Raw genomic sequence first — 26,319 nt, 5'->3', positions numbered from 1 at the left:
TCCGTTCCTGGTAAATGCGGGCCCTGCAGTTAGAAAAATAATGCAGGGCCTGTATTAGTATATTATTTTGTTGCTTTTCGCCTGCGCAATACTACTGTCGTCATCGCAGTATGGAACGTACAATAATACTGCACGTGCCGGCATTATTGATACTAACCATTGTATTTTTAAGATATCCAATCACATTGGCGCTTTAACCGATAACCCTCATGCGGAACAGCCAGATCCCGGGTTCAAATCCCGGGCGAGCTCTATGCGCGGCAGACCTGCACGATCAATAAGTTTTTTTATAATTTGATTTTCTCATATTACATATACCGAAAGAGCCAACCTTCGGACAACTCGTTAAAATTGCCACATCCCATAGTTTTTCACGAAAAAAGGACAGGGTAATCGCGCCTCGGATTCACCTCATCAGCTACGATATCGCCTCTGCGCAAAGCTGTGGAAATAAATCAAGTCCACCGCGCAAAAGATTGTCAATGGCCTTGTGTTTGTTGCGTACCTTCTGTGAAACTGGTGGACAATTTTCCAAACAAGACGTTGCCTTCAGGAAAATTACAAATGCCTACAATGGGGCAAATGTGCTCGACTATTCGCCTATGTATGCAACTAAATAAAAAACGAATTTCAAATAGGTTGCACCATTGTTTGCTTAAAACTTGCCTTATTCTAGTTAAGTAAGGACAGTACTAGTACATTTGTAGACTTGACTTACCTTAATATCGAAATGTTGAAATTCAATTCGGGGTTTTGAAACGTTTGTGCTAATTATTTGACTTTTGAAAGCGTGGTATTTATTATTTCGCAGAGAGCACGAATGGACGAACAAACGACTAAGCGCCGATGAAAAGAGTGAGAAAAGAAGGACAAATAAACTGTTACAAGTGAAATTAGTTCAATTAACTCCACTGTATATCCAGGAAGTAAATTCTACCTTGTGATTTGACCAAACAAAATCAACATGTCCCTATGCAAAAACCGACAGGTGTGTGATTGAACAAATTCGAATACGATACCAATTTTGATATCGAGATATATCGTGCCAACACCTTGTACACTGTCGTCGATATTTCTAGGGAGTTAAGTTTTTAAGCTGATCGTTATCAGTGTTCAGTTCTGGACAGAGACAACGTGACGTTTTTGCAACACAGATTATAAACGCAACCAGCATCAGATAAGAATTGAAGCTGTCAAAAAAACGGTAACACGAAAGAAAGAAAACAATTAACAATTTTAATGAACAACCGTAAGAACATTACTCGAACAAAAACTTGAAGTGAAGATTTGCGGACATGCATAAGAGTACACACGAAACCCGGCGAACGGCCGGTTGAACATAAACACCTTGACAGCGGTAGAGTCTCGCTAGGAGCGCAATATGATATTGACATCGCCACACAGTGGCCGTGTGAATTGACGGATGCGTGTAAAAGTGCTTTAAGACTAAGTAAAGGGCCATAAACAGCGGTACGTTCCTAACTGTAAAAATATTCAAGCATTTAATATTTGGAACTGAATGCAGAAAAATCACAAGATTTTTTTTGGGGAGGCATAATTTCCCCGCGTAAACAACACGGGAACTTCACCTCACATGTGACGTCACAAATCGCCTTTCAACAAGGTTGTCCTGTCCCCAGGCGCGGAAGTGACGTCATCATTAACGTCGTCATTTAAAGGGGCCTTTTTAGGGGAGAGGTCGCGCAGGTCCAAATGACCGCTACAGTTCGACCGTAGACTTTTGCTCTTGGCTTTACCGAAGTCGAGCGAGCCTCGGTGTTGTGGTTCACCGTCGGCCATAGCACGCATCAAACTCCCGTGGTGGATTCTGTCTCCTGCCACGGTCGCGTACTTTGCGGCGATGGCCATCAACTGACCAGACGACATACTCTTGTTTTGCGCGGTAAGAAAAGGAGGACGTTTTCTGGGCAATGCCAAATCTGGGTGGCTCTGACTGATCGCTTTATCGTCCGGTTCCACAGCGCCACCATCCGACATAAGAGGGCTAGTGACGTCACGGGCCGGAGCGGGACTTGCTTTGCTGTGAAATACAAATGGTGTTATTTAATAATGCTCTTCAGGTTGGGTATTTCCTGTACAAGATAATCTTGGAAAACAAAATAATGCAACCAGGCATGCCAACATAATACCAAAAACCCGATGTAGATTTAACAGACTTGATTAGAATTGCATACGATTCTGTTTGTTGTTGGTTCAAAACCATCTTTTCGTCGATAACAATTCGAATGGGAATACCACGTGCATAGTAAGTACGGGATGAAATAATACGCAAAAATCACTTGACCACATCAAAATGAGGATTTCTCAAATTCCACCATAACTAAACCAAACCTTGCTTCAAGTTTAAAACACATACAAGCACAATCCGCACTTTTGCCGCCCGTACGTTCGCAACACAATCACAATACAAGCAAATCAAGGTGCTCCAATATTGCGAACTATTCTGTTTTTGATCACGACATTCACTTTCCTTACCCACGTTACTCTACAGCGCATTTGATTGTCCCATGTTCCCCGAATCCACGTACCTACATTTTTAAGTTCAGTCTCAAAAATTTTAAACAGGACCAGCTTCGTAGCATACTTTGTGACCAGTTTTTTTGCTTACCTGACACTGTGTAAGTTATACATGCCTTGTTGCAACTTCATAACTAACCTGAACCCTAAGTGGTTACTGTGTGTCAAGCTTCAGTACTAAATAGTGTTGCCTTTATCCTCGCTAAAGCTATAAACGTGTGCGTACAAGTGTGCCCTCAAGCGGTCATCAAATGACTGCGAATCTTCTTCGACCTGACTCAATAACTTTCCAATACCTCCCATAACTCTCTGTCTCACTTGTGAGGCAATTGACGTCACACCTTGCTCTCTGAAATGATAACAAAATTGACGCTTATCTTTGAACTTTATCATGGACAAGCTACTATGTTGACTTAATAGTTCCATATTTAACATCTTCTGCCCCAATTTTCAAACCCAACACTTCACTGTACATTTAACTTGTGCAGATTTTGAAATACTCCAACAGGTCATTTCTGTTTTAAGTACTTCAATTAAATGCAAATCCGCCATTATCAGATTCAGAAAAGTTTAAACTAACTCACCCAGGTAAAGATATATCGACGTTTGGCATGATGGGACTTGCTGCATCGGTCGATACTGCATCATCTTCGGTCATACGCACTGCTCTTACTGCATTAAGATATTGCTTTCTACCAATCTACAAACAAATTGATTAAGTTTTTAACCCAGTAAAACATTGACTACAAACTAGGTATACAAACCTTTACATATTTTACATCACTTATGGCGATCAAGGAATAATCTGGATGAAATATTTGGGCCGTCGGTGTGATGTCAGTTTGGGATGCAGGGTCAGTAACATCATGAGCACTCTTTCCAGAAGCTAGAATGTATAAAGATAAAACGAATAAGTTATATAACAAAAAACCCTTAGCATTTATTGTTATTTTTTTTCTGATGTATGCTTCACCTACACTTATGCATCGTCAGTGTCACTAAAAAACACTACAGGCTTTTTTCTCATATAACCCTGAAAAATTGAAAAAATCAGATACCACGTCTGTGTTGCCTGCAAGACTGTTTGACGATTTCGATACTTATTCAAAGCAAACTCACTTGTTTTATGCAAAACCCTGTGTATTGAATTTGTTGAGGGTGGGGCAGAAGGTGTTTGCAATGCATTGACACCATAAAATGAAAAGGGACCAGTTTGGAACTCCAAGTTCTCTTTTCCAACAAGGACTCTTACTTGTCCCTAAAAACACAAAGAAATAATCAGATTTTTAAGAATGATAAAATAATAGCCCATAACTATGGTCATTTTAATGACAAAAGATGGTTTAGTCTAAATTTGATTGCCAAAAATCTTTACATTCCATGACTTGCTACAGTCTTTTTTATATACTCAGTACAGAACAAAATCTTACTTCAAGGATGAGAACAAAATAATCGGAAGGTTTATTCCGCTGATAAATACACAACTTCTCTGGTTTGGATTCGCACACTTCGTAGTTAAGTTCAATAACCACATCTTGCTTTAGCAAGCGAAGAAGCACCTTGTCTGACAAAACCTTGACAAAATTTGGCAAAGTTTATTTCACATACCCTTGCTTTATGCTAAAATAACAACCAGCAATGTTATTTGCATGGGAACAATTGTTATCTATACCTTGAAAGGTTCGACTTCGGCCAGAAGGAATCGGTGAGCGGCCAACAATAGCTGAGGGGAGATTTTTGGTTTGCTGTTTTCTCCCGACTGCTCAGCGAACAGTGAAAGGTCAATTGGAATTTTTTGTCTCATTGTGTTCAGTCGTTTTGTTTTGTTATCGGCTGTAAGTAAGTTTGTTAATTTCATTTTTATTGCTTTGAAAGGCATACAATGTTTATCACATTTACAGCCATGATGAATATTGATGGATTTACATGAAAAAAAGATACGTTCTGTACACATGTCACAATCACAGGAACCCTTAATTTGTCAGATTATAGCCTGAAATTAACATTTCTGTGATTGTGACATAATAACACATGGGGTGGAAACCGTCATGGCCAGTTGCAACAGAAAGGGGAATGATTCCCAGAATCAATTAAGGAGACGCTCTGTAAACATGTAAAAAAATTAAACTTACTGTAGACATCAGTTTCGTCAACAATCTCAGCTTTAATAATCTCTTCAATAACGTCCTCCATCGTAATAATGCCAAGAATTTCATAGAAAGGATCCCCAGGGCCTTCACTGTTAACACGCTGAACAATGGCCATATGAAAAGTACCTTCATGAAAAAATATGTAATTCCTTACAAAGTGTATGGAACACTCTATGCATATTTTGAATGGAAATTATTTCTTGACATTTTGACAGGTAGATTGCCAAAATTTTCCACTTAAATCCAATAGTTAGGTCACTTTTGAACTCATACATACAGATCAGTTTTGGAAAATCACTTAAATAATTTAAGTGAATTATTACGCACAAAAATATTTTACCAAGTAGATACCAGTTGCCTATGGGATGTTCTATACTTTCACTGCTTTAACAAAGGATACCACAACTTTGAGGCAGTTAAAAGTCCAACAAAATACCTTTAACACAGTTTTGTTCAAGTTAAGTGCATTATTACAAAGTGATCATAAAGTAACAGCCAATTTAAAACACAATTTATCATGTTGTCCACATGAAGTATGCATGGAGGAACCCACAGTGTTGACCTTTAAGTATGTGAACAGCATATGAGTAATTGGTTGCAACTAATAAGTCTCAAGTCCATTGTGAGCCACCAAATTCTAATACGATTTCAAATGTTGCGAACCAGGAAATTTAAATGTGATGTTTTAAATTTAAATGCGTAGCAACTGTACTCTTGTTGACAGTAAAATGTTTAAATCTATATTTGTGTTCTTAATCTTCTTCAGACTTACTTACCAGTTTTAAAATCTTCAAGCAGCTTATCAAGCGTGCTGTCATTAAAAACAAAATTGAGTGGATGTTGATAGAATTTGCAAACGGTGCGCAAAGCCATGCAATCATCGGGATCAACAAAAGCAAGATCCTTGACAAAAAGTATGGAAACAATGTTGCAACGTTCTGTGTCATATACCGGTATTCTCGTGAATCCAGTTTGCATTATACTCCTGATGGTCTAAAAAACATTTTGTTAAAGCAAGTTTCGCACATATTCTTATAACAAGAAAATAATTATGACTACCGATTCAAAATATAACACAAGTAACAACATACAAAAACCTTCGTTGCTTGACCAACAAATTTTTTTAGAATCAAACACGATTTGAGCAATCGATTCAATTCAGTCACCTCAAAATCTAGGTATGATGCAATATCGACCATAAAACAGTCATTAATTGGGGTCATAACATCTTCCACTGTTTTTGTCCTCAACTCCAAAGCCCCTTGAATAATGTTTACCTCGTCCTTTGCAAGGTCATTGTAAGGGTCTGTAATCTGTAAAAAAGATAAATGATGTGTTGTGTTCTTTAGAGCAGTGCTTCCCAACTAGTGGGTCGCAAAGCTATTTCAGGTGTGTCACGAAGCTAAATGCTACAGTTTTCTGTTAGATCACGAAATTATTGCATTATCATTACGTAACATTTATGCAACAATGTAACAATTGCATTGAAAGTGGGTCGCGAACTGTAAAAGGTTGGGAAGCACTGGTTTAGAGCATGATGTCATGTTTTGTCTTGACATGAAAAAACAGTTTTCATCACAAGTTTAAAATGTAGGAATATGTGACAATGTTATGAAAATAATAATATGCTGGAAATATTATTTGTTGTTACACACATTAAACACACACTGATTTTCCTAACTTTTTGCTTGTAAAAGAGATAAATGTATTTAAAATAATATGTAAATCATTAATTTACAAAATGCAAATGCATTTAACCCAACAATTTAGGCCTAAAACAACATTTACAGAGCAAAATAGGAGTTGAAATAAGTTCATTTACTGCATGCAGAGGTAATTTACCGAACCATGCTCTATTGGACATGCTTCAACCCCAGGGAATTATGATATTGCATTGAGTAAAGTCACCCTTTGGCAATTGTCATTGGACCATGTATAATATCATAACATGTTATGAATTGGAATTTTGGTGTACAAATATCCGTAATTTTTGCCAATGATACAGGTTATTTCAGATTAGTTTCAGGCACATTGCTTTAATTTGGAGCAATCACAAAAAAATCAAATTTACCTTTAACATTTCCAGCAACTTTTGTCGGTTGTAAATTGTTCCGATTTCTTTACCAAGAATGCAGTCAAGAATAAGACTAATCGGGTACGAAATGAGAAAAGTTAAAACCATAAACAGCTTGGTCAGCCATATTGTGTAGGCACCAACAAATAATCCATATCTCGAACATATTGCTTGTGGCACAATCTCACCAAACACAACAATACCTAAAAAATGATCACTTGGGATGTATTGTAGTTTTGGTTTTAGCATCATGCATAAGATTGCTTTGCAAAAAAAAAAACAGTTTAAATTCTTGCAACATTTTAATCAATTACCAGCAGTGGAGCCAACGACTGCCCAAATTCCTGATGTCAAGTCTTCCAGTAGAATAGTTAGTGTGTTGTTTACCAGCACGTTGCCAAGCAACAAAGTGCACAGCAAAAAGTTGCCTTTTCTTCTGATGGGATAAATTTTTCCTGCATATTTTCGTTCAGATTCTGATCCAGATTTCATGACAATCTGCAACTCCATGGGGTCCAGTGACATCAAACCAAGGTTTAAACCAGAAAATAATCCTGACATCGTCAAAAGAACTGAAATCAGGGCAATCTGAAAATATCAACTATGGTTTACAATTTTTAATTTTAATTCAAATGTATTTTCAATTTAAAATGACCTCTTGAAAACCTAAGTGCATTTAAATAAACCAAGAATATATATGGAATATATAATAGAATAGACTATATAAACTATAATATATATCTTTTTCATGTAAGTTTCAATTTTATTAGGGTGTAATTTTTCAGTTTAGGCTATTATGCCAATAAATATGCAAAGAAAAAAAAAATAATTACAAAGTTTACCTACAAAATTAACAGCATGTGTATAAATTGGTTTATTATTAGTTACTTTGCACAAACTAACTTTTACAACTACAAACCTGCAGTGCTAGTGGCAACATTGTAGTAGAAGCAACCGGTGGCTTTGGCTCAATTGTTATTGAGAGCCATGGCATTGAACCCTGATGTATAAAGTGGCTAGTGCTGTTAGATTTTACACAGAAGTAAAACGTCCGACTGGATGATGCCATGACATTAATGACAATAGTAGCTGTATTGTTGTTGTATGCTTCCATGTAAAATGGGTCTGTGTCCTTGTAATCATCGCACAGAGCATTTTGAGCTAAACTTTCTTCGGCCAGTACCACTCTGCCACCAGGAACATTCAAGTCAAGGCCGTAGAGACGTAGGGTATAGTTGGTGTTGCTGTAGAGTTTTGGCAGGCCAGATACATAGTCAACAAAACTGTCTGTAACAAATAGTTAAAAAAACATCAGATCAATGACTAAACATGAATAAAAGTAAATACAATTTTGAATTTCAATTACAAATTTCAATCACTGCAATAACTTTGAGTCAGAGGTCCTTTATGGGAATCTGCAAGGTTTGCCATGGAGTCAAAAGTCCTGAATATGCTTGCTATTCTTGCAATTCACAACAGACAACTTGCTACTTTGCACCAGTGCATTACAGCCTTGAAATGTGGGGAAAAAAACATATTGTAACCAAACACCCCAGACACGAATCTCAGGGGAATCAGAATTTTCAAACAATCAAAAATGCTAATTTGATTACGGCTCTGACAGAACACACAGATTATAAAGCATAAAATGGGAAACCAGATTCCAAATTTGTAAAACTTAATCGCTAAACCTCGACTAATATGTAAATGAATGCACAAAACCGATCCCAGTCCACACAATCAATGGTTGTTACAAAAAACAAAGGCAGTTTTGAACTCTTTGTCTGTTATTGAACCCACATTATATTTTTTTGCTAAGCATAGATTCCAGTTAAATTGCAAAAATTACTTACCATATTGAAACCCAAATACTTGTAATGAAGTAGCTTGACCAAATACGAGCAGCCACAAGCAAGCTTGCAAGTAGAATGAACAGTTTTTTGATTTATTAAAGTTACAACTTGTACCCATTTCAAAAAGCTAAAAAAAAGACAATAAATCAGTTGTAAGACCTGCAATAAGTCACAAATCAATCTTCTAATTATATTTGTCATCTTTGCGGGCACTAACGCACACATACATTTTCATCAAGCTGAAACACAACACCGTGGTCAACACAGGTCACAGAAATTCTTCATCCATCCAACTGGATCCAGAACAAAACATAAAAACAAAAATTGCTGCTTGGTATTGTCGTATGTGTCATCCAGTAATAAGGAAAAAATGGATGATTTACAAAAATAAAACCAACATGGAATCTTGACTTGGCTCCAAAAAATACTCCATTTAATTTTACATAAAAATTCTTGACCGCGGTAACACAATTTACCAACAGTTGCCTCCAAAACGAATTGCGAAATTTTTCATGCAATCATTTGCATGCTGACACAGCGACGTCCGGCAAACAGACAAAACAGTTCGTTAAAAGGACATTCGGTGGGGCCACTTCTGCATTCTGAAGAATTTTGTACTCTATTTATTAATTCGCGATGAAAAAACAAATAATGACAAGGCATGCAGTGTGATTCCTGCAATAGGAGTTGCAAAATCTTCTTCTGATAGTTTTTATTTCCAAGTGAAGCAGACTCTGTAGGCCTATTTGCGTATAGTATGTGTACAGTAGCCTACATGGGGCATCATTTTTTGTATCGTATCAGTCCTGGTAATCGTGTTCGTGTCACATTCACGTGGTTACGGTTGTAACATGCAATGTTTGTTTTTTACACCATAAGTTGTAAGCCAGATAAAATTTGGTGAGAATAAACAAGTTTTAAACTTGTCATTTGTCTTAGGATAGAGGCAGCGACAAAACACATAACACGAAGTAATATTACATCAACCTCATTATCACTTTGATCGCCACATTTCCTGCAAGCTGAGCCGCAACACATGTTAAAATCAAGGCATTTGTAAACAAACCCACAGGTGAGAGGATGTTCCAGGGTGAGATCAAGCAACAGCCGAGGTGTCAACGCAAGCTTCCAGAATTGGCACCTCGACACTGCTCGCGTTCGCGTGGAGGCGCCCCGAGCAAGTTAAAAACAAGCTCCCTTTTTTTCTTTTTCGTATTCATCGATGCGCGATTTCTGCGTTCCCAAATACGCACTGACTGACCGTTTGAACCGCAGGAACACTTGAAGCGTGCGAGAGTAAAAAGAAGCGACGGCGCTCGACTGCCGTGGTTGGACGCGATTACAGTCAAAGCCAATTTGTGTCGACAGTCGCGCGTGAACGTGATGACCCTAATTTTTGGGATTACAGTTGTTCAGTCAAAGTATGTGGCGTGAAGCTTATGTCGGGCTACATTACTGTGCCCAAGTAAACAGGTGTTTTTTACCAGTGGTTTCGCATGCTTTGTAATGAGCTATGCTAAATCGTATTATGTGGGTTTTCGTTAAGAGATTTTTGCAAATAGTTTTGATACAAACTCTACCTTGCATAGCGAGCGTGCTCGACGTTTGTTCTGTAACCTATCCGTGGAATGTCAACGGAAAATGTGATGTCAGTCATATTTGTACTGAACTGTGGCAGATCTTGAAAAGAATTACGTGATATTCGTGAACGATGTGGTTAAGGTTGTAGATTTATTTCATTTTTATGTTTCGAACTATAAGCATTCCGTGACCAAACTGAAGCGCAGTTGGCCTTTCAATCTCTACGTAAATACCACTCAATTTTGTGCCATTCTCGATACTGCTTTACGGCGGCGCCGCCACCTTTGATTCCAGTTCCGAAGCAAAAGCGGCTGTGGTTGATATACAACTCTTGATCAAACTTAGATTGAGCGCAACATGGCAGCTTGATTTGAAATATGACAGTCATTACCAGTAGCCACACAGTAGCAATGTTTGCCAGGAGCTTTGTGGCATATGTATCTCTGTTTTTAGGGAACTTCGTGCTACCGTATTATGGAATACTGTACATTGCTTATGTGCGAAAATATCGTGGGTTCGTTCAAAAAACAGCTTTAAGTGGCGTAAATGTAGTGTACACGAATTTATCAAAAAAAATTATAATTAAAAAAAGATTTCACCACAAAACAAAGCAAATAGTTTCAAGGAAATGCAATCAACTAAAATAAATTGCAACAATAACCTTTGCTAAGCACAAAAGAAGCAAATTTTTATATTTGGTCCAAGGTCGTAATTTTCACAAGGGATGTCCCATAGATGAAGGGCGGGAGTTTTTCTGGACAATCTCGTGGGAACGAGTTGGATGCACTTGAGTGGCGTGACGTTCCGATGTATTCGTTTTCGATTGTTGCGTCACAAACACATGAGAAGACGATTGTTTGTCTTTTCTACCTCACTGTACATTGTGCAACTATCCTTGTGAATGTTCGCTTAAATTAGGTGGCGCTGCTTGCGTTTTCCGATTTGCAAAACACGAAAAGTGAAAATGTTCTTCCAATTATTAATAAGTGTGACATAGTGTTCGGGCTGGAGCGACAAAGGCAACATTTTTGCCGACTAAACACATCTATTTGTATCTACTGTTGTAATATGACTGTCATTTAATCGTTAACTAATATGTATGGAAAAGTATTGACATAATGCTGGGAATTGAAATGACCAAATGTAACCTCGGCCTCGACTGGATATTTACCAAATGTCTCTGTTTACAGGTCAGTGAGCGTAAAAATATTATTGTGTCTGGCGTTGGCGTGAGACCTTCACAGCAGCGTATACATCGCACAGCAGCCCGACGACCCAAATTGGATTCACGCTCGCCGAGGACTTCAGCGCCACGCCGACTGTCTAATTGCGCCACAGGGGCCCGCAGTGCCCGCGCCTTTTGTTTCAAAGAGTCAAAAGCGATGTGCGCCGTCAACAAGACTCGAGAAGGCCGACGATTGAACAATACCATCACTCTTCTGCTCCTATTGTCAGTATTTGCGGCATGCGCAGGTAACTACCACCTTTCAAAATTAAAAATGTGGCGTTAAAACTGGATTTAGAAATCTGATTGTTCTCTGAGATTTGTGACTCTAGAATGTCAGTTACCTGAAGGTTATCCTAAGTAATAAAGTCACCTCGTTAGACCCCGTTACCTAAATCTACAAAAAGGATTATACAAACATTGATCAGTCACCTTATAAGTCTACCACACCATTCTGCCCTAATTGACTTGGCATTGCGCACTTGCTGGGACCTTTGCGCCCATGCGTACACTTAAAAGTGCAGATGGTGTTTTGCAGCTGTGTGTGCGGGTTGCATCCTCAACTCGGATTTCACTGCCGGTATCTTAAGATCAAAGTGGTTTGCTAAACCCAACTTTTCTAATTGTTTTTTCAAACATATGTTCCTGCGAACTTTGCAAAACCGCTATAAACACAACTGCGCTCAATAATATTTGCAGAATCACTCGAAATTCTGCATCCCAAAGTTTGAAGCGCTTCTTTATGTGAGTGATTGTTGTCTTCGAACGAAATGTATTGCGAAACTATGAATCAAAATCAATAACCAAGTTTGGTTCGCACACGGCAAAACCCACTTAAGAAGGAAACGCGGCTATGGCTTGAATTATGGTTTTAGTAAAAGCTGAGAAATTATCCGAATGGCTGCTTTGTCGGAATGTAAGGCGCCCTGATGTCGCAGGAGCTCAAATTTCAATTTTGATCACGCATGGCCGCTTTGCAGTCCACCAGCTAGATTCTCTTGCCAAAAAATGCCCAAATAGAATAACTGAAAATACACCTTTACAGATGAATGGTTAAAGTTAGCCTTAAATTTAGTCTATGTGGGTAGTGTAACGCAGTAAAAACTGGGCCGAACTAAGCCGTAATTGTGTGTTGACACTTATCGGATGTATTCCAATTAGAAATGTTCGTGTTTATTGTGCGCACTGCGACCTTAGCCACGAAGTGAAATTAATTACACCAGTGTGCGCCTCGCCTCCCACAAGAAAAACCGCGAGCTACAAAGTGCACTATACAGAAAACAGCGCCTCATGGCCCCGGGCAGTGGTTTGCGGACCAAAAATTCGCCTATCAATTCTTGGCAATAAAAGCTGATACACGCGTGTTTGGCTCCTCTGCCGCCATTGGTGTCCCAACTGCCATAATATTAATATGTGAAAAGTTTTCAATATTCTGCGTTTTGAAAATTAAATCTACAATCTATCACACAATCATAACGGTTTTTGTTACAATTTGACAGAAAATTTCTGTTTTGCGTACATCCGCAGGGACTGCACCTGTAATGTAACTATCCCATTATTGCTGTATATGCTTTCTAATGCTTTTGTATAAGATTGCCGTTAAAGGATATTTGGACGAACAGAGTTTACCACGAAATTCTCCATAGCAGGAATATAGGTCCAATTTTTGTTGGCTTTTCTGGGCTGATTTCGCAGCGACAAAAATTGTTCAAGTTTGAAAAGGTCCCCGGACATCAAAACATTCGCCTGTCACACTCGGCTTACGTAAAAGCAAATATTAGGACTGGGAACTCAGTTATTGATCGAGCTTTGCGAATTTAGCGCAGGCTTCCAAACTGCCTTTGTAATCCAACCAGGAACAAAGGGCTGCCAATCCCTCTTTTTTCCGTGATTGTTTAACGCTTTGTATGAATGGATCAGTTTCGCGAAACACTAGCGTTTTGCGTACTCTTGAGAAAAACTTCAACATCGCCGCAATTGCGCGAGGCGACGGTCGTCCCTTAGGAAACCGATGTTCGATCAAAAAGTTTGAGTGAGTCACCCTGTAAGATGGGGTGTCATGAGCTATCAGAAGCATGTGTTTTCCTTTTTATCTCACCAGGTAATCTCCAGCGTATACGTCTACGAATCTGCACGCTTTTGTGTCATGACCACGGAAGACACAAAAATATATACGGTCTGTGACGCCTGTGGAAATGGGGATTCGTAGTACTTGAAAACCAGTCTTCTGGCATAGACAACTAAATTTTAAAAAGGAGTTTTGCTGGTTAGCATGTAAAGCAATCATGCTTAGCTTTCCTTTTTAAAATCATTCGCTTTTCAAGTATTTTTCACTTAAAACACAACCTAATTTACTACACGAAAGTCAACATATCCAAATGACGCACTTGTTGTATGCATCCGTTTAGTCAAAAATGTATTTTATCGCTTTCAAAGAGAATAGGTGTTTAAAAGTCGAAGGCTCGAAATTAAGCAAAACATTAGCGGTTTGGTCACGTTTTTCGCATAATGATTACTTTTTATACCAACCGTTAAACCCCACAGGGTGTCACAAAAGCGTTGCCCATTCGAAGCTTCCAAATCTTATTTGCAAACAGTGGTTAATCCGGACCACTTCTTGCCAGACACGTCTCCCTTGTGTTAAGGGTTTTTATGTACTGTGGTGTGACGGATAAATACAACCGTCTGATTAGCAGCTATGACATCCGGTATAGCTTGATACGTGGAAGGCGTGGTTGTTGCAAATTGGCGGGTCACACGTTACGTAAAGCCCTGGAACAATCAATATTTAAATGTATTTTTAGTCTGAGAGTTGCGTATGCTTAATGGCTGCCTCGCCCGCCGCCAATTTCGAAGCAACTTCACGTTTGTTTGTTTTCAAACAGGAAAGCGGGACTCGGTGGGGAGGAGACACATCCGTGACGTCACCTGGATTCGGTATCTAATGTCGGGATCGTCACGCTCGATTCGCTCAGCCACGGGGTGAGAATATCGTTTAAGAGTATAGGTTTCTTACCGCGTCTTTTAAATTGTCAAATTGTGCGAAAATCGACTTTCAGTCCGAACAATTGTTTGGTAACGTGTTATCGAAAGCAAAACTATATCATATGATACATAATCACATATGTGATTATTCCAACATTATGGTCTCTGTTCAGTAAAATGTACACGAGTTTGTATAAAGTATTAAATCTGCATGTAATAGATATGACCCAAATTGCAGAAAACATTATTCCATGACGTAAGGTGTTTCTTTCATTTACAGCACCATCGGCCAAACTGTTTCTTTCCATAACTAACATAGGTTGTGTAATTGTCACCCCGTTTTGTCGTAATCTTCGACTTTGGCTACATTGCAAATGCGAGGCAATAGCGATGTCTTATACCACGTTTTGTTTCTTTGTAGATCATCAAGCATTCCTTCTACAGTCGAGCCTGAATCTGATGACGTTGGCTCAGGTACATTCACACAATATATTTACGAAAATTGTATTTGGTCCCAGAACAAATATGTTTCAATATGAAAGGTTTCGAAAAATGATCGTCACATTCTCTTGCACCGGTTAAAGTCTGTCATTAACGCGGAAGAATATCTTCCTTTTGATCCCTATTTCCGGAATAGCGGATACCTTAAAACCGTTTTATCCTTTAACAAAAACAATAATTCCGTCATGGTTTTTACGACACATGGTCGGCCACCATTGGTAGACCTAATTACGCACTTCGCCCTTCCGGAGTGCCATATTGGACCGCCCATTATAGGTTTAACGCTTGGGTGCTTTGTGCCGGGCCCTTGTCTGACCCTGGCTTGACCTCACAGATAATAGATATCGCTGCTCTCTAATCGCGCGGGCCGCGAGCGTGCATAATCCATGCAATCCCGCTCGGTAATGCGATTTTCGTCGCTCGTCGAACCTGCTGCTTACTTTTTGCCACCCGCATACCTTTGTCGCTGGACAAAAACCGGGAGATTTGTGCATTTCTCTTGAACGATAGGAATTAGAAATTATTGAAGAGCATTTTGTACGCAATTTCAATGCTATTGCTTAGGTGCATAGCACGGCACGTTGGCTTAGAAATAATTTTATGATTTCAAAATAATTTTATGACTTGGTGCCGCATTGGCATTTCAACCTATACTTCACAAGTTCATACTTTGTTTTTAGTAAACCAGTAAGGGCATTCGTACACACTAAACCTCTGTCAACACCAACCATTCAAACATCCAGATTGGAGCGTGCCCTTGCCACCAAAAGTCACGAAACTGATCCCCAGAAACCAAATGGCCCAAGAAAATGAAATCTGAACTAGTCTGTGGGTTTATCGCGTCGGTAACGGATAGCGCACAAGGGTTAAATGCGATACTTGTGGGGCGAGACACATTTTGAAGAGGCTGTTGATGGTTTTGGTAAACCAAGTGCATTACCACTTACGTCCGATAAGTGCTCCTGTATCGTGATTGAGTCTTTTGAAATCTTCGCCAAATGTCTGTCAGTGAGATGTGACGCATGGCTATACCATTTTCCATACGGTTCCGACTTCGCGTTATTATTGGGTCTGACGCTTCTTACTTACAATCTTCGACAATTCCTGCTCTGCCTAAACGTAAAATTTTCCCCACAAAACGTTTTACCGCTGCGCTACGCAAGTTTCGTCGAAGACTTCCCATCTCAACCAATGCATTTTCAGCCAATCTTTTCCTGCAGCATTGATGACGTCTGACCTTTTGATGACGCTAAGTCCAAAACATGAATAATATCTTCTACCCGTTTAATAGCATTATCTCCATGGTGATAACAAAACACCGCGACCAACATTGCAAGTCGTTGTCCTTTTGAGTGTTTACAGTAATTATAATTCGAGAGGAAAATTGGTCGCCTGCGCCAAATGAGAGAATGACGCAACGCAGCGTTTAAGTTCAAATATGGCTCGCCAGTCATACTTATAGGTACTAGTGGTCGTAATTATACAAGAAGTCTGTATCGGTTCTTGCTCGCATTTCGTTGTCAAAAACGGGAGATTGACTTTGGTGTATTTTGCCAAATTACTGGCCAACACTAACGGTCGATGCGCTGTAACAATTAAATGAGTAAAACCTTCTCTGGGATGGGGGATTCCTGATGAAGACTAACAGGATAGCGATGAAAATCACAAGATGTAACGTAGCAACATGCTAAACGATCCGCATAAATATACCTACTGACCTGCATGGCAGTATCAGCAACACGAAGATTAATTTTGTGCGACGCAATTCATCCTATCATAACGAACCCTACTTTTTCAAAAAAGGCAAGTGATATTTGCGAAGTTAATTACACAAATTAAATCAATTACCAGGTAACACTTGGTCTACAGACATCAAAACTTCTCCAATTGACGGTAATTAGAGTCAGGCGTCCACTCCGTGGCGGTTTTGTGCCCGACATAGAAATCTTACCACATGCAAACTGCACCAAATATCGCTTAATATTTCTCACAAAGAAAGAAAATATGTACAAACGGGATGACATCTGGAGCGTGACATTGAGAGAAATCCATTCAGATTGTGTGATCGATGACATATAAGTCGCTCCACCATAAAGCCATGTGCCATGTGTCACTTGATTGCAAACGTATGCCAGCACTGACCCCAGATCTGCCCTTTCTGCGGGTCTAAAGTAAATTAACGCGAATTTATTACAACCTGTCTTGGCCCTGCATGTTTGTGATACCAGATGTAAAAAGGGTTTTATTTCAAGACTTTGAAGGATATACAACATTTTTTTCAAGACTCTGCAATCTTTAAAAAAAAAGTTACTCCTTTTTCGTGCAGATGATTTAAAGATTGAAGATGAAAGTATGTTGAACCAAACTGTTACGTCGGGGGAAAAGGCGATTTTTAGATGCAAAGTTCAAGGAAGTTCTTCAAGCAGTATCACGTACACGTGGTAAGTAGTTTTCAAGATATTTGGATTTAATACCGTTTACTTCGTTCCAATATGTTTCAAGTCTGGCGCCTCAAACCTCCAAACTGCATAAAATTTGCTCTCAATTCCAATCTATTTTACGCAATCGCTTTTCTAATGTAAACTTATGTCCAAAATGTCGTTGCTCTAGCAATATTTTTCTTTCCAGGTACAAAAACCAAATGAAAGTGGTCAACACCACGCGCATCAAAATTCGCGAAAAGTCCTGGGGGTCCAGGCTGCAGATAAGTGACGCCTACACATCTGACACGGGACTGTATCGTTGCGAGGCATCGAATGGAGTGCGAAGAGTTCACACAAGCGCCTATCTGCTAGTAACCTTCAGTAAGTATATTAAATATATTTAAACAAAACACCACAGTTCCTCACAGCACCGCAAACAGTAGACACAAGGTCAAGACAGGTACACTAGAAAAAGGACAAAATCACTGGTGCGTGACATTGTGTGTTATTTCATCAACATAATAATTTAACAGGATTCAAGTTAAACAACCTCAAATGCGCCGAAACAATGGGTCTGAAGTCTTCTCACATGCACCACGAAACCATAATTCCGCGCGTTGTTGCTTTTTGTTCATGGGGATCGGTCTACTTAACACTTTCAGAAACTTGGTGATGGTGGGGTTGCTGCCCGAACAAAAGCAACTGTGGGTTCATTGGGACGTAATTCTATTTCATTTTAACCTGATTTCCATTGTGCCATAAAATAATGAGCTTCTGTTACGAGGATGTCTGGATATAAGATTCTTTGTCATGGTTTGCTCATTTTTCGTATGCTTTCATTAAAAACTAAAAAAGTATTTCTTTGGCGAAAACACAACTTCGCCTACATTTGCAAGTCGAGAAACAAGGCTAATGGATGGAATTAATGGCTTAGAACTCCCACCGATAACTCGTACCAAATTTGTGCATGTCAACGTGCTTAAGGCGAAAAGGCTACAGCCCGGCAGACGCGGTGTAGTTTAGGAAACAAACTTTCGGCTAGTTCAAGTCGTTAAAGTGCACCGCATGTTGCGTCATAAACGCCTTCGAAGCGGCGGAACGAGCGGTAGTTTGATAAGAACTGAGTAATGGGTTAGAATCATTTTTCAGGTTTTGGTCCAAAGGAGGACGTTTTTGTATTAATTTCACTGTGTATTCTGTATTGCTTTTCGTGCATCGCAAGCAGCATCCAAAGCGTCAATAAAGAATTGCCCTCCCAAATCCATTTCGCTTTAAATTTTTGTTGATAAATGTTAAAAAAAAAACAATGGTTACGTTTTTAAACCAGCGATTCACAATATTGAACTACTGCCATGCACGTATTAGTTCCATCCCATAAACCGAAAACACTTCGACGCACGACCTAATGCCCTGGAAAAATTGCCTTACAGTATTTCGTGTTTAGTGTTCTGTTTCGCGTTTATCAACACTTCGTATCAACAGCGCTTCGGGCGCGTCTGGCTCGCGAAACACTGGATTTTTTTCACGATCAAGAGATTTTTTTCTTGGATAATTTACGCCTGAGATTTCCAGTGAAAGAATCTCGAAACCGCATCCTTATCTCGAAGGGATACTTTGCGCAGCATGCAGAATTCATTTATTTGTTTGAACTTCAATCTGTTCATTGTTTTTTTTTACGTAGGTAAACGTAGAAAATTTAGTTTTTCTGACCCTTTTAAAAATAATATGTGTGATGCAATATCTCACTATACATTAAAAATAAACTATTTTTTTTATGTTTCAGATCCACTTCCACCCGGCCAAGAACCAATTTTTGACTCGTAAGTTTTTGCTGCAATGTTGCTGTCTTGTTGAATTGTGCAATATTATATGATGAAATTTATGCCTATACGTGCCAAACCTTGTTCTTACAAAAAGCGAAGAAAAAAAATTCAACATAAAAAAATATATTTCTTATTTCTCACTATGTTCTACTTATACTGCATTTGTCTACAGAAACATCTTTGACGGTAAATGTGAGAAATACAGTGGATTTGTTTGTACCGAATACTTCGAAGGACGCTATGTATTCGTTGACGCGTTCCAAGAGCAGCCAATCATGGAGCAAACGATCACACAAGCTACAAGCGCTATAGGTGAGCACCACCTGGACGCTTTCATATTCATAGCTGCACTGATGAAACCTATTAGGTCGAAATATTGGCCCTGTTTGCAGCTCACTGTAAAAACGTTACTGCATTCTCTACTGCTTTCGTATTCGTTTCCGACAATTTGACAGCCCAACTTTAAAAACAATAACCAACCTACATAGGTGTGATTTGGCTGATACCCGACCCGGTAGCACTTGGATACCAAGCAGTTGTTTGCCCATAATGCGCTCCACGGTTGTTCGTCTCTGTTGTTCTTGGGTAGGTACCACAAAGTGGGAATTTCTTTGCCCGCCTGGTAAAAAAGTTAGTCCCGTGATACAGCCACCAAATGCCCTGACGAGACCTTGTAGGTCAAAACAATGTACACTAACTCATAAATAATAAACTTCTATGGTAGAAAAAGACGTGAGTTATGCCACAGACGAAATATAATGCTGGCGTTCCTGCTACTAAAATAACTAGATAAGGACAGGTCAGTTACGAAACAACGCCTCGGTAGCTATAACAACTTTCTATGATGTTAAGCTGTGGACGTAACTGGTATTGATAAGGCAAAAGACGGTTTCGCATCCAGACTGGCTTAAAGACCGCATTGCCAGAATTGTCTGGTCTTTGTAAAAGAAACTTGGACAACCGGCGTTTATGTCAACGCATGGATAAATTGGATAAACTCTAGGTGTGTGGTTTCGTGGCGAGACCATTTACGGCGTTGTTCCACAAGATATTGGACGTACTGTGTTGGATATCCGTTGAGCGACGAGATGTAGTGTTTGCTTCACCACTAATTCTGCGGATTTTTAAAAGTCGGTGCCTTTTCTTGAAAAGGTGAAAGGTCAATATAAGGGTAACTTTTCACCTTTGCAGGGTTGGTCAAAACTACTTTTTTTACAATATAACTCATGTGCAGGAAAATAGTTTGTAATTTTATTTGAAGATAACATGTTTCTTCCAGTTAAAAACCCGAACATCGACCCCAAGTGCAGAGAATACGCCGCGAAAGCCTTCTGTTATTTCGCTTTCCCCCCGTGTGAGACCAACCGTGACGGCAGCCCCACTAAACCGGCCACAGCTCTCCGTCTGTGTCGCAAGGATTGTGAACTGCTCAAGTACGACGTCTGCGGAGAGGCTTTTTTCAACCAGCGTGACGACCTTGTCATTTCGGTGAGTGTATTACACTTTTCATGGCTATGATATGATCTACACAAGTTAATTGACTTTATATGCCCAAACCATGTGTTAATAATTTTGTTTTGTAAACTACACGTCTGGTTGTAACTTAATTACTTCAGTCCGCGAATATATTCCAGATTGTTATTTTAAGTTTTATTTTCAGTTTATCTTGAATCATTTTTATGTCAGCATCAAACTATCTAGGATAAGTCACTGTGTTGGTTAAACGTTTTCTTCCAATTGATCAAAATTTCTCATCAAACTAATTATTGATTGGAATATCATTTCTTATAAACAATTTAGAAACCTTTTTTTTTACCTACAGGAAATACAGAAGACGGCCGATTGTTCCAAACTTCCTCGCACAACTTCGGGTGTTGAAGGAAAATGTTCAGATATCGGTCTTCCTAGTGTGGTCGAGCACTCACACAGATGCTACAACAGTACGGGCGAGGATTACAGAGGTGTTTTAAGTGTTACAGCAACGGGACAGACTTGCATGACCTGGCCAACCACTATGCTTCATACGGTAAGCAAAGCTGTCTTCGAGCTATCCTATGCAATTGCCGTAGCACTGCACTATTCTGTTGCCAGTGCTTAGTGGATGCAGTTTTCTTTAGCTATATAAAATCCATTGCGTTTTTTCTTGTACAGTATCCTCAACTGGCGGGCGGGCACAACTACTGCCGGAACCCTGGGGGCCAAAAAGACTCCCCTTGGTGTTATGTAAGCCCATCTACCAAATTGGAATGTCAAGTCCCCCAGTGTAGTAAGTTTTGCACATTGTGATTTGTTCGAAGCCTTGCGTGTCGATCCACATAAGTTAAAATGTTTCCAGTAGTGTCTCACTATAGTGAGTTGCACACATTAACCTCTACCGAAGCCTTGCCTCTCGTTGATCCAGATGAGTTAAATGTGCATCTCTGCAGATCACCACGATTCCAGTTCACCCGACTTGATAATGATACTCATTCCGGCAGTGAGCGTCCCTCTTCTACTGGGATGTCTGGTGGTTGTTTTCTGTGTGGCGTGCCGGAAGAGGAAACAGGAAATACAGCATACCAAGGGAACGAGAATGGAGACCAAGCAGCTGTCTGTGAAGAAGGTTGGGAAAACCTTTCTGTGTCGTTATATCAACCTATTTTGTTATAGTCGTAGTGCCCATTGTGGTGTTTTGAACTTTGGTGAGTTATCCTGTTTCGACAACCGTTTTGTAAGATTACGTTAATACCGGAAAAAAACTCGACTAAACTTGTAGCAGTATCAGAACGATATGACATATTTCATGTATTCATGCAGACCAAAGTGCCAGAGTTGAGTTCAAATGTTGTTCACGTGATCGGAGAACTGGGAGATGGAAAATTTGGAAAAGTTTACAAAGCTCAAGTTCTCAGCAACCTGCATTATTGTCCGAATGATCCGGTACAATTTCGTTTTATATGACAGATGTTTAAGTATGTTTGTGGGTAATTAAATTCAGAACACCAAGTTAGTTCCGCACGTCAGTGTATCACGAAAAGATGCCTCAAAATTACTAAAATAATTAAATGCATCCTCTTGAGGAGTTGGATACTAATCCTTATCAACAAAACCCAACGTAACAATTTTTGCAATTCATTTTTTCGTATTAATGGTGTTGATCACAGGTTGCAGTGAAGACTTTAACGGATCGTGCGAACCCAAATCAAGTTCAGGAATTTCAACGGGAAATGGAAACTTTTTCGGACCTTCAGCATCCCAATGTGGCGTGTTTGAAGGTAAACCAGATTGTTTTCTTCAAGTTCACGACCAAAAAATGTCCCCAAAAATAATTTGTAAAAACCGTAGGGGTCGCTTGTTTGCATCGCACTGGTCATTTGTTTCAAATTTTGTATAAAAACCGACGTAAGAAGTTCATTGAGGTTGTGAAATAAAATACAAACTGGTAAATGTGTTTAGGCCGTCGTTGTGCAACCAAGTTTGCGGTGCATGATATTCGAATACACGAACGGTGTGGATTTGCACGAGTATTTGGCTCTCCATTCTCCGCAAGCTGATTTCTCGAAACCTCCCAGCAGTGCAAGCAGTCACACTTCGTCATGCCTTGAGCACTCGGATTTTATTAGGATGGGAATTCAGGTATTTCGACAAATTTGCATCGGGCTGTTACCAGTGCTAAAAGTTGGCCGGAACGGTTCAGAGAGCTGTTCCGGTAAAGAAAATTCTTGCCAGTACGATGTTCCGGCAGGAATTCAATGGCTGATGTGTTCCATATAGTTTTCAATAAACGTAGGTTCATTGGGTTTGCAGGCTTGGCATTTCAGCCTAGCTGGATCAGCCACTTTTTCCTGACAAGTGGGAGCAAGATTTGAAAAATCAAGCTCCCGGTGAGATTTGAACTCACGATCCTGGGCCAAGTCTGCAAACCTAATGATCGCGATACGATAGCTGTGATCGCCAAGCAAGGACCTGCGCAGTGGGGCGATCCTGCCAATCATGCCATTGCATGAAATATTAAGTAACTGTATTCACTTATTTACGAAGTCTCAGCTACGAAAACAAAATGGTTTATTTTTTCCTGTAAATTCAATCGTTTCGGCGAGATTTCAACCCTGACTGGTATTCCTTATAATTTAAGTAACCAACTTAGAATAGTTAATATTTACTCAGCAAAACACTTCAGGGCATGAATGCATGTTTTGTATGAAAGGTTGCAGCTGGTATGGAATATCTCTCCAGCCATAACTTCATCCACCGCGACCTAGCTGCACGAAATGTCCTGGTTTGTGGAAATATGGAACTCAAAATAAGCAATCTTGGCGTTGTCAGGGACTCGTATCTTTCTTGTTACTACCGTTCCCCACAAGGTGGCCAGATGCTTCCAATCAGGTTAATATTTTTCGACAATTAAAATGTGACCATTTTATTTTAATTAATCTGTTCTTTTGGCAAAATTAAACGTAATTTTTATTTACCGACATTTCGCCTGTTATTGAAATAGTTTGTGAGCCTTAGGTGAATAAAAGTATACGTTTATTTATGCCAGAAGAACAGATTAATTTAAATACAGTATCCCTGGCAACAATAGCAAAACAATATTTGGGAGCATTTTGTTCTTTCAACCACTATGAAAACCCTGGTGTTTTATTTAGTTTAAAAAATACATGATTTAAACAGATGGATGGCTCCGGAATCGTTGGAGGGCTGGAGGTTTTCTGACAAAAGCGCCGTTTGGTCGTTTGGAATTCTGCTTTGGGAGATATTCAGTTATGGATTACAACCATATTGTGGATATAACAACCACGAGGTTCATTTTTGTGCAAAATCCAATATAGTTGGTTTTGGTTAACCTTTAAAACGTAATCTTCCAAAAAAACAAAAAAATATCACACAAAGAAAAAAACCTTGTTATATGTCCAAGCTTGAGAAAGTAGCCCACAACTTCAAATAGATTCACTTCTACAAGAAGCTGTTAATTTTAGGTTTTGGACGTTATAAGAAGACGACAGCTGCTTACATGTCCCGACCAGTGTCCTGCCAAAGTCTATTCTCTCATGCACGAATGTTGGTGCGGCAATGCTGCACAAAGACCACTCTTCAAGGTACAACACATCGTATTCAAGCAATTCTGTTGGCAATTTATTTTGCACTAATTTGTTCTGTGCATTTTCTGAAGGACATCCATGCTAAGTTAGTTGGCTGGGAGGGCAGCAGTACCACCCGCATGACGTCACAACTTGCACAGGGGATTCACCGACAATTGAATGTTATGAGAGGGGAACCAGTACAACCTTTCCGAAACCAACCTCAAGGCACCATGTAAGTAGTTAAAACCAATCAGCTAAAATAGGCGGACGAAGAGCTTCATTAAAATGTGATTTAATCAATCGTGACCACGAGATTTTCCCTCCAAACAAAAACCTTTTCAAACTGTTTGTAAGTTTGAAAAATATTGTTTGTTAAATTTTGATATGTAATGTAACCAAAATTACTACTCGCCAAGAGTAATTGACGATCAAGGTCAGTGTGGTCTTTTATTTTTAAATATTTCTGTGAGATTTTAGAATAAAATATCACACTGACGTTGACCGTGAATAACTTTTTGTGAGTTATTTTGGAGACCTGAGAAGATGGGACAGATCCGTACCACCTACCAAGAACTGCCAATGACATTTTTTATGTTTTTTTTCACGTATTTAGAATCGACCTTCCTCCCAAGCACGACGAGATGCACCTTCAACCACAATACAACACATCTCCAACCTCCGGTTTCCTCGCTGCTTCACCTCCGGGCGTCCCGAACACAAGTCCTGCATCCCGTCTTTATCATTCACCGGGGGCGGTCACAGCCTCCTCCGCTCCCTTCGCGAACCAAAACTACTACGTCCCGCAACAAGGTTACAATCATCAGCAACAAGATATGAGAAACTTCCAGCCACCTCACCACCTGCATCCAGGATCCCACAGCGGAACGCACAGTAGAAGCAGTGGAAGCGTCGCGTCCTCTGATTACAACCAGAATCCACCAGTCCGCGTTTCCAACCTTGCCACTCATCAGGAAGAGCAAGAAGGCACCAATCCTCCCCCTCCATATGTTCACGTGCAACAAGGACGAACCTCTAGACCGATGCTACACAGTCACAGGTCCCAGGAACGATCGGATGATGGGAGAAATTACAGTAATGATGGAACAGTGGAGCTCAATGAAGAATCACAGATGGCGGCAAAGAGCCAACGTCCAAACAGCGGGTTGCGACAGGACGGCAGAATGCCATTGACTGTTTACAAGGACCAGGAAACCCGAGAACCATCTTCACCAGGGAGATTGAGACCCACTCTCGCCCCAAAACCAAACTACTACAATGACGACCGCGAACGCCAGGGATCTTCCAGCAATGTAAGAGAGACGAGGGCTCTTTCCCCAACAAAGGATTCCTTAGAGGTTCGTAAACACGACTCTGTCAGTGGAAAAGCAACTTCTTGCGATTCGGGACTTCCATGTGAAGAGCAGGACTTGGATAGCGAAGGGGCGGACAGCCACAGACCCTTGATTAACCCTGCAGGTCCAAGTTCGCCCCAACAGGTTGCGAAAAGTTCCAACAACTTTAACTCCAGTAACAACAAGATCGTCTAAGTTCTGATTTAAACAAACCCCTACATTCCAGTAACTGCCGCGTATAAAATGTGGCCGCGTGTGAAAGAACTTGGGTCAGCAATGTTGGTCAGTTGTGTGCGGTTTTATCAGTGTTTTTTATCTTACGAAATGACAACTTTTTCCTTATCATCTGTCCCTATTTTGAGCTTTGACATGATTAGTTTTTTTTGCATAAACACTATTCTCGAACTGATTTTGATTTTTTACCAGTGCTGTTTTTTTTGTGGGATACTGTCGTTTTTCAGTAACAGTAAAGACATGGAGTCCAAACACAGGCGAATTGTTGCGGACCTATTCGGCAAAATTTTGTGCCACACACAAGCATAACGTATCGCTTTCGTTTTTTTAGCGTTTTTGACATTGACTGTAAATACAAGATGCCTGAAATACAAAAGTGGCTTCTTTTTCTTTACGAGTAAAAGTCAGCGTTTCTTTGCTAAAGTAAATCTGAAAGGCTTTTTTAAAATTAAATCCAAGAAAACCTATTTTCAAGGTCCTCTGCAATAATGCACCTGCCGACTGTTCTGTTTGATTG

At 39.8% G+C, this 26,319-nt stretch overlaps 2 protein-coding genes across 2 annotated transcripts; one reads left to right on the top strand and one right to left on the bottom strand.

The window, feature by feature from the left end:
- Positions 1–798: 798 nt before the first annotated feature.
- LOC145917784 (metal transporter CNNM4-like) lies at positions 799–8,738 on the bottom strand. Its single transcript, XM_083003065.1, has 13 exons — positions 8,616–8,738; positions 7,682–8,049; positions 7,077–7,350; positions 6,760–6,965; positions 5,855–6,001; positions 5,465–5,681; positions 4,671–4,814; positions 4,211–4,371; positions 3,969–4,112; positions 3,658–3,796; positions 3,303–3,424; positions 3,123–3,238; positions 799–2,041 (listed from the first exon to the last, which is right to left on the bottom strand). The coding sequence occupies exons 1-13, from the start codon at positions 8,731–8,733 to the stop codon at positions 1,603–1,605; spliced, it is 2,595 nt and encodes an 864-aa protein (XP_082859191.1). The 5' UTR covers positions 8,734–8,738; the 3' UTR covers positions 799–1,602.
- A 2,652-nt stretch (positions 8,739–11,390) lies between these two features.
- LOC145894012 (inactive tyrosine-protein kinase transmembrane receptor ROR1-like) lies at positions 11,391–26,171 on the top strand. The gene is made up of 19 exons (XM_082982447.1): positions 11,391–11,669; positions 14,307–14,403; positions 14,828–14,880; positions 17,234–17,348; positions 17,536–17,711; positions 19,114–19,150; positions 19,326–19,465; positions 20,433–20,641; positions 20,976–21,179; positions 21,305–21,419; positions 21,580–21,755; positions 21,950–22,072; positions 22,297–22,407; positions 22,589–22,768; positions 23,340–23,518; positions 23,807–23,936; positions 24,112–24,231; positions 24,306–24,448; positions 24,830–26,171. The coding sequence occupies exons 1-19, from the start codon at positions 11,579–11,581 to the stop codon at positions 25,761–25,763; spliced, it is 3,333 nt and encodes a 1,110-aa protein (XP_082838573.1). The 5' UTR covers positions 11,391–11,578; the 3' UTR covers positions 25,764–26,171.
- The last annotated feature ends 148 nt before the right edge of the window (positions 26,172–26,319 follow it).

The sequence above is a fragment of the Ascidia mentula genome, chromosome 1, assembly GCF_947561715.1.
Source record: "Ascidia mentula chromosome 1, kaAscMent1.1, whole genome shotgun sequence".
NCBI lineage: Eukaryota > Metazoa > Chordata > Ascidiacea > Phlebobranchia > Ascidiidae > Ascidia > Ascidia mentula.
Note: the sequence above shows the minus strand (reverse complement) of the source record. Positions and strands in the feature narration are given on the sequence as shown.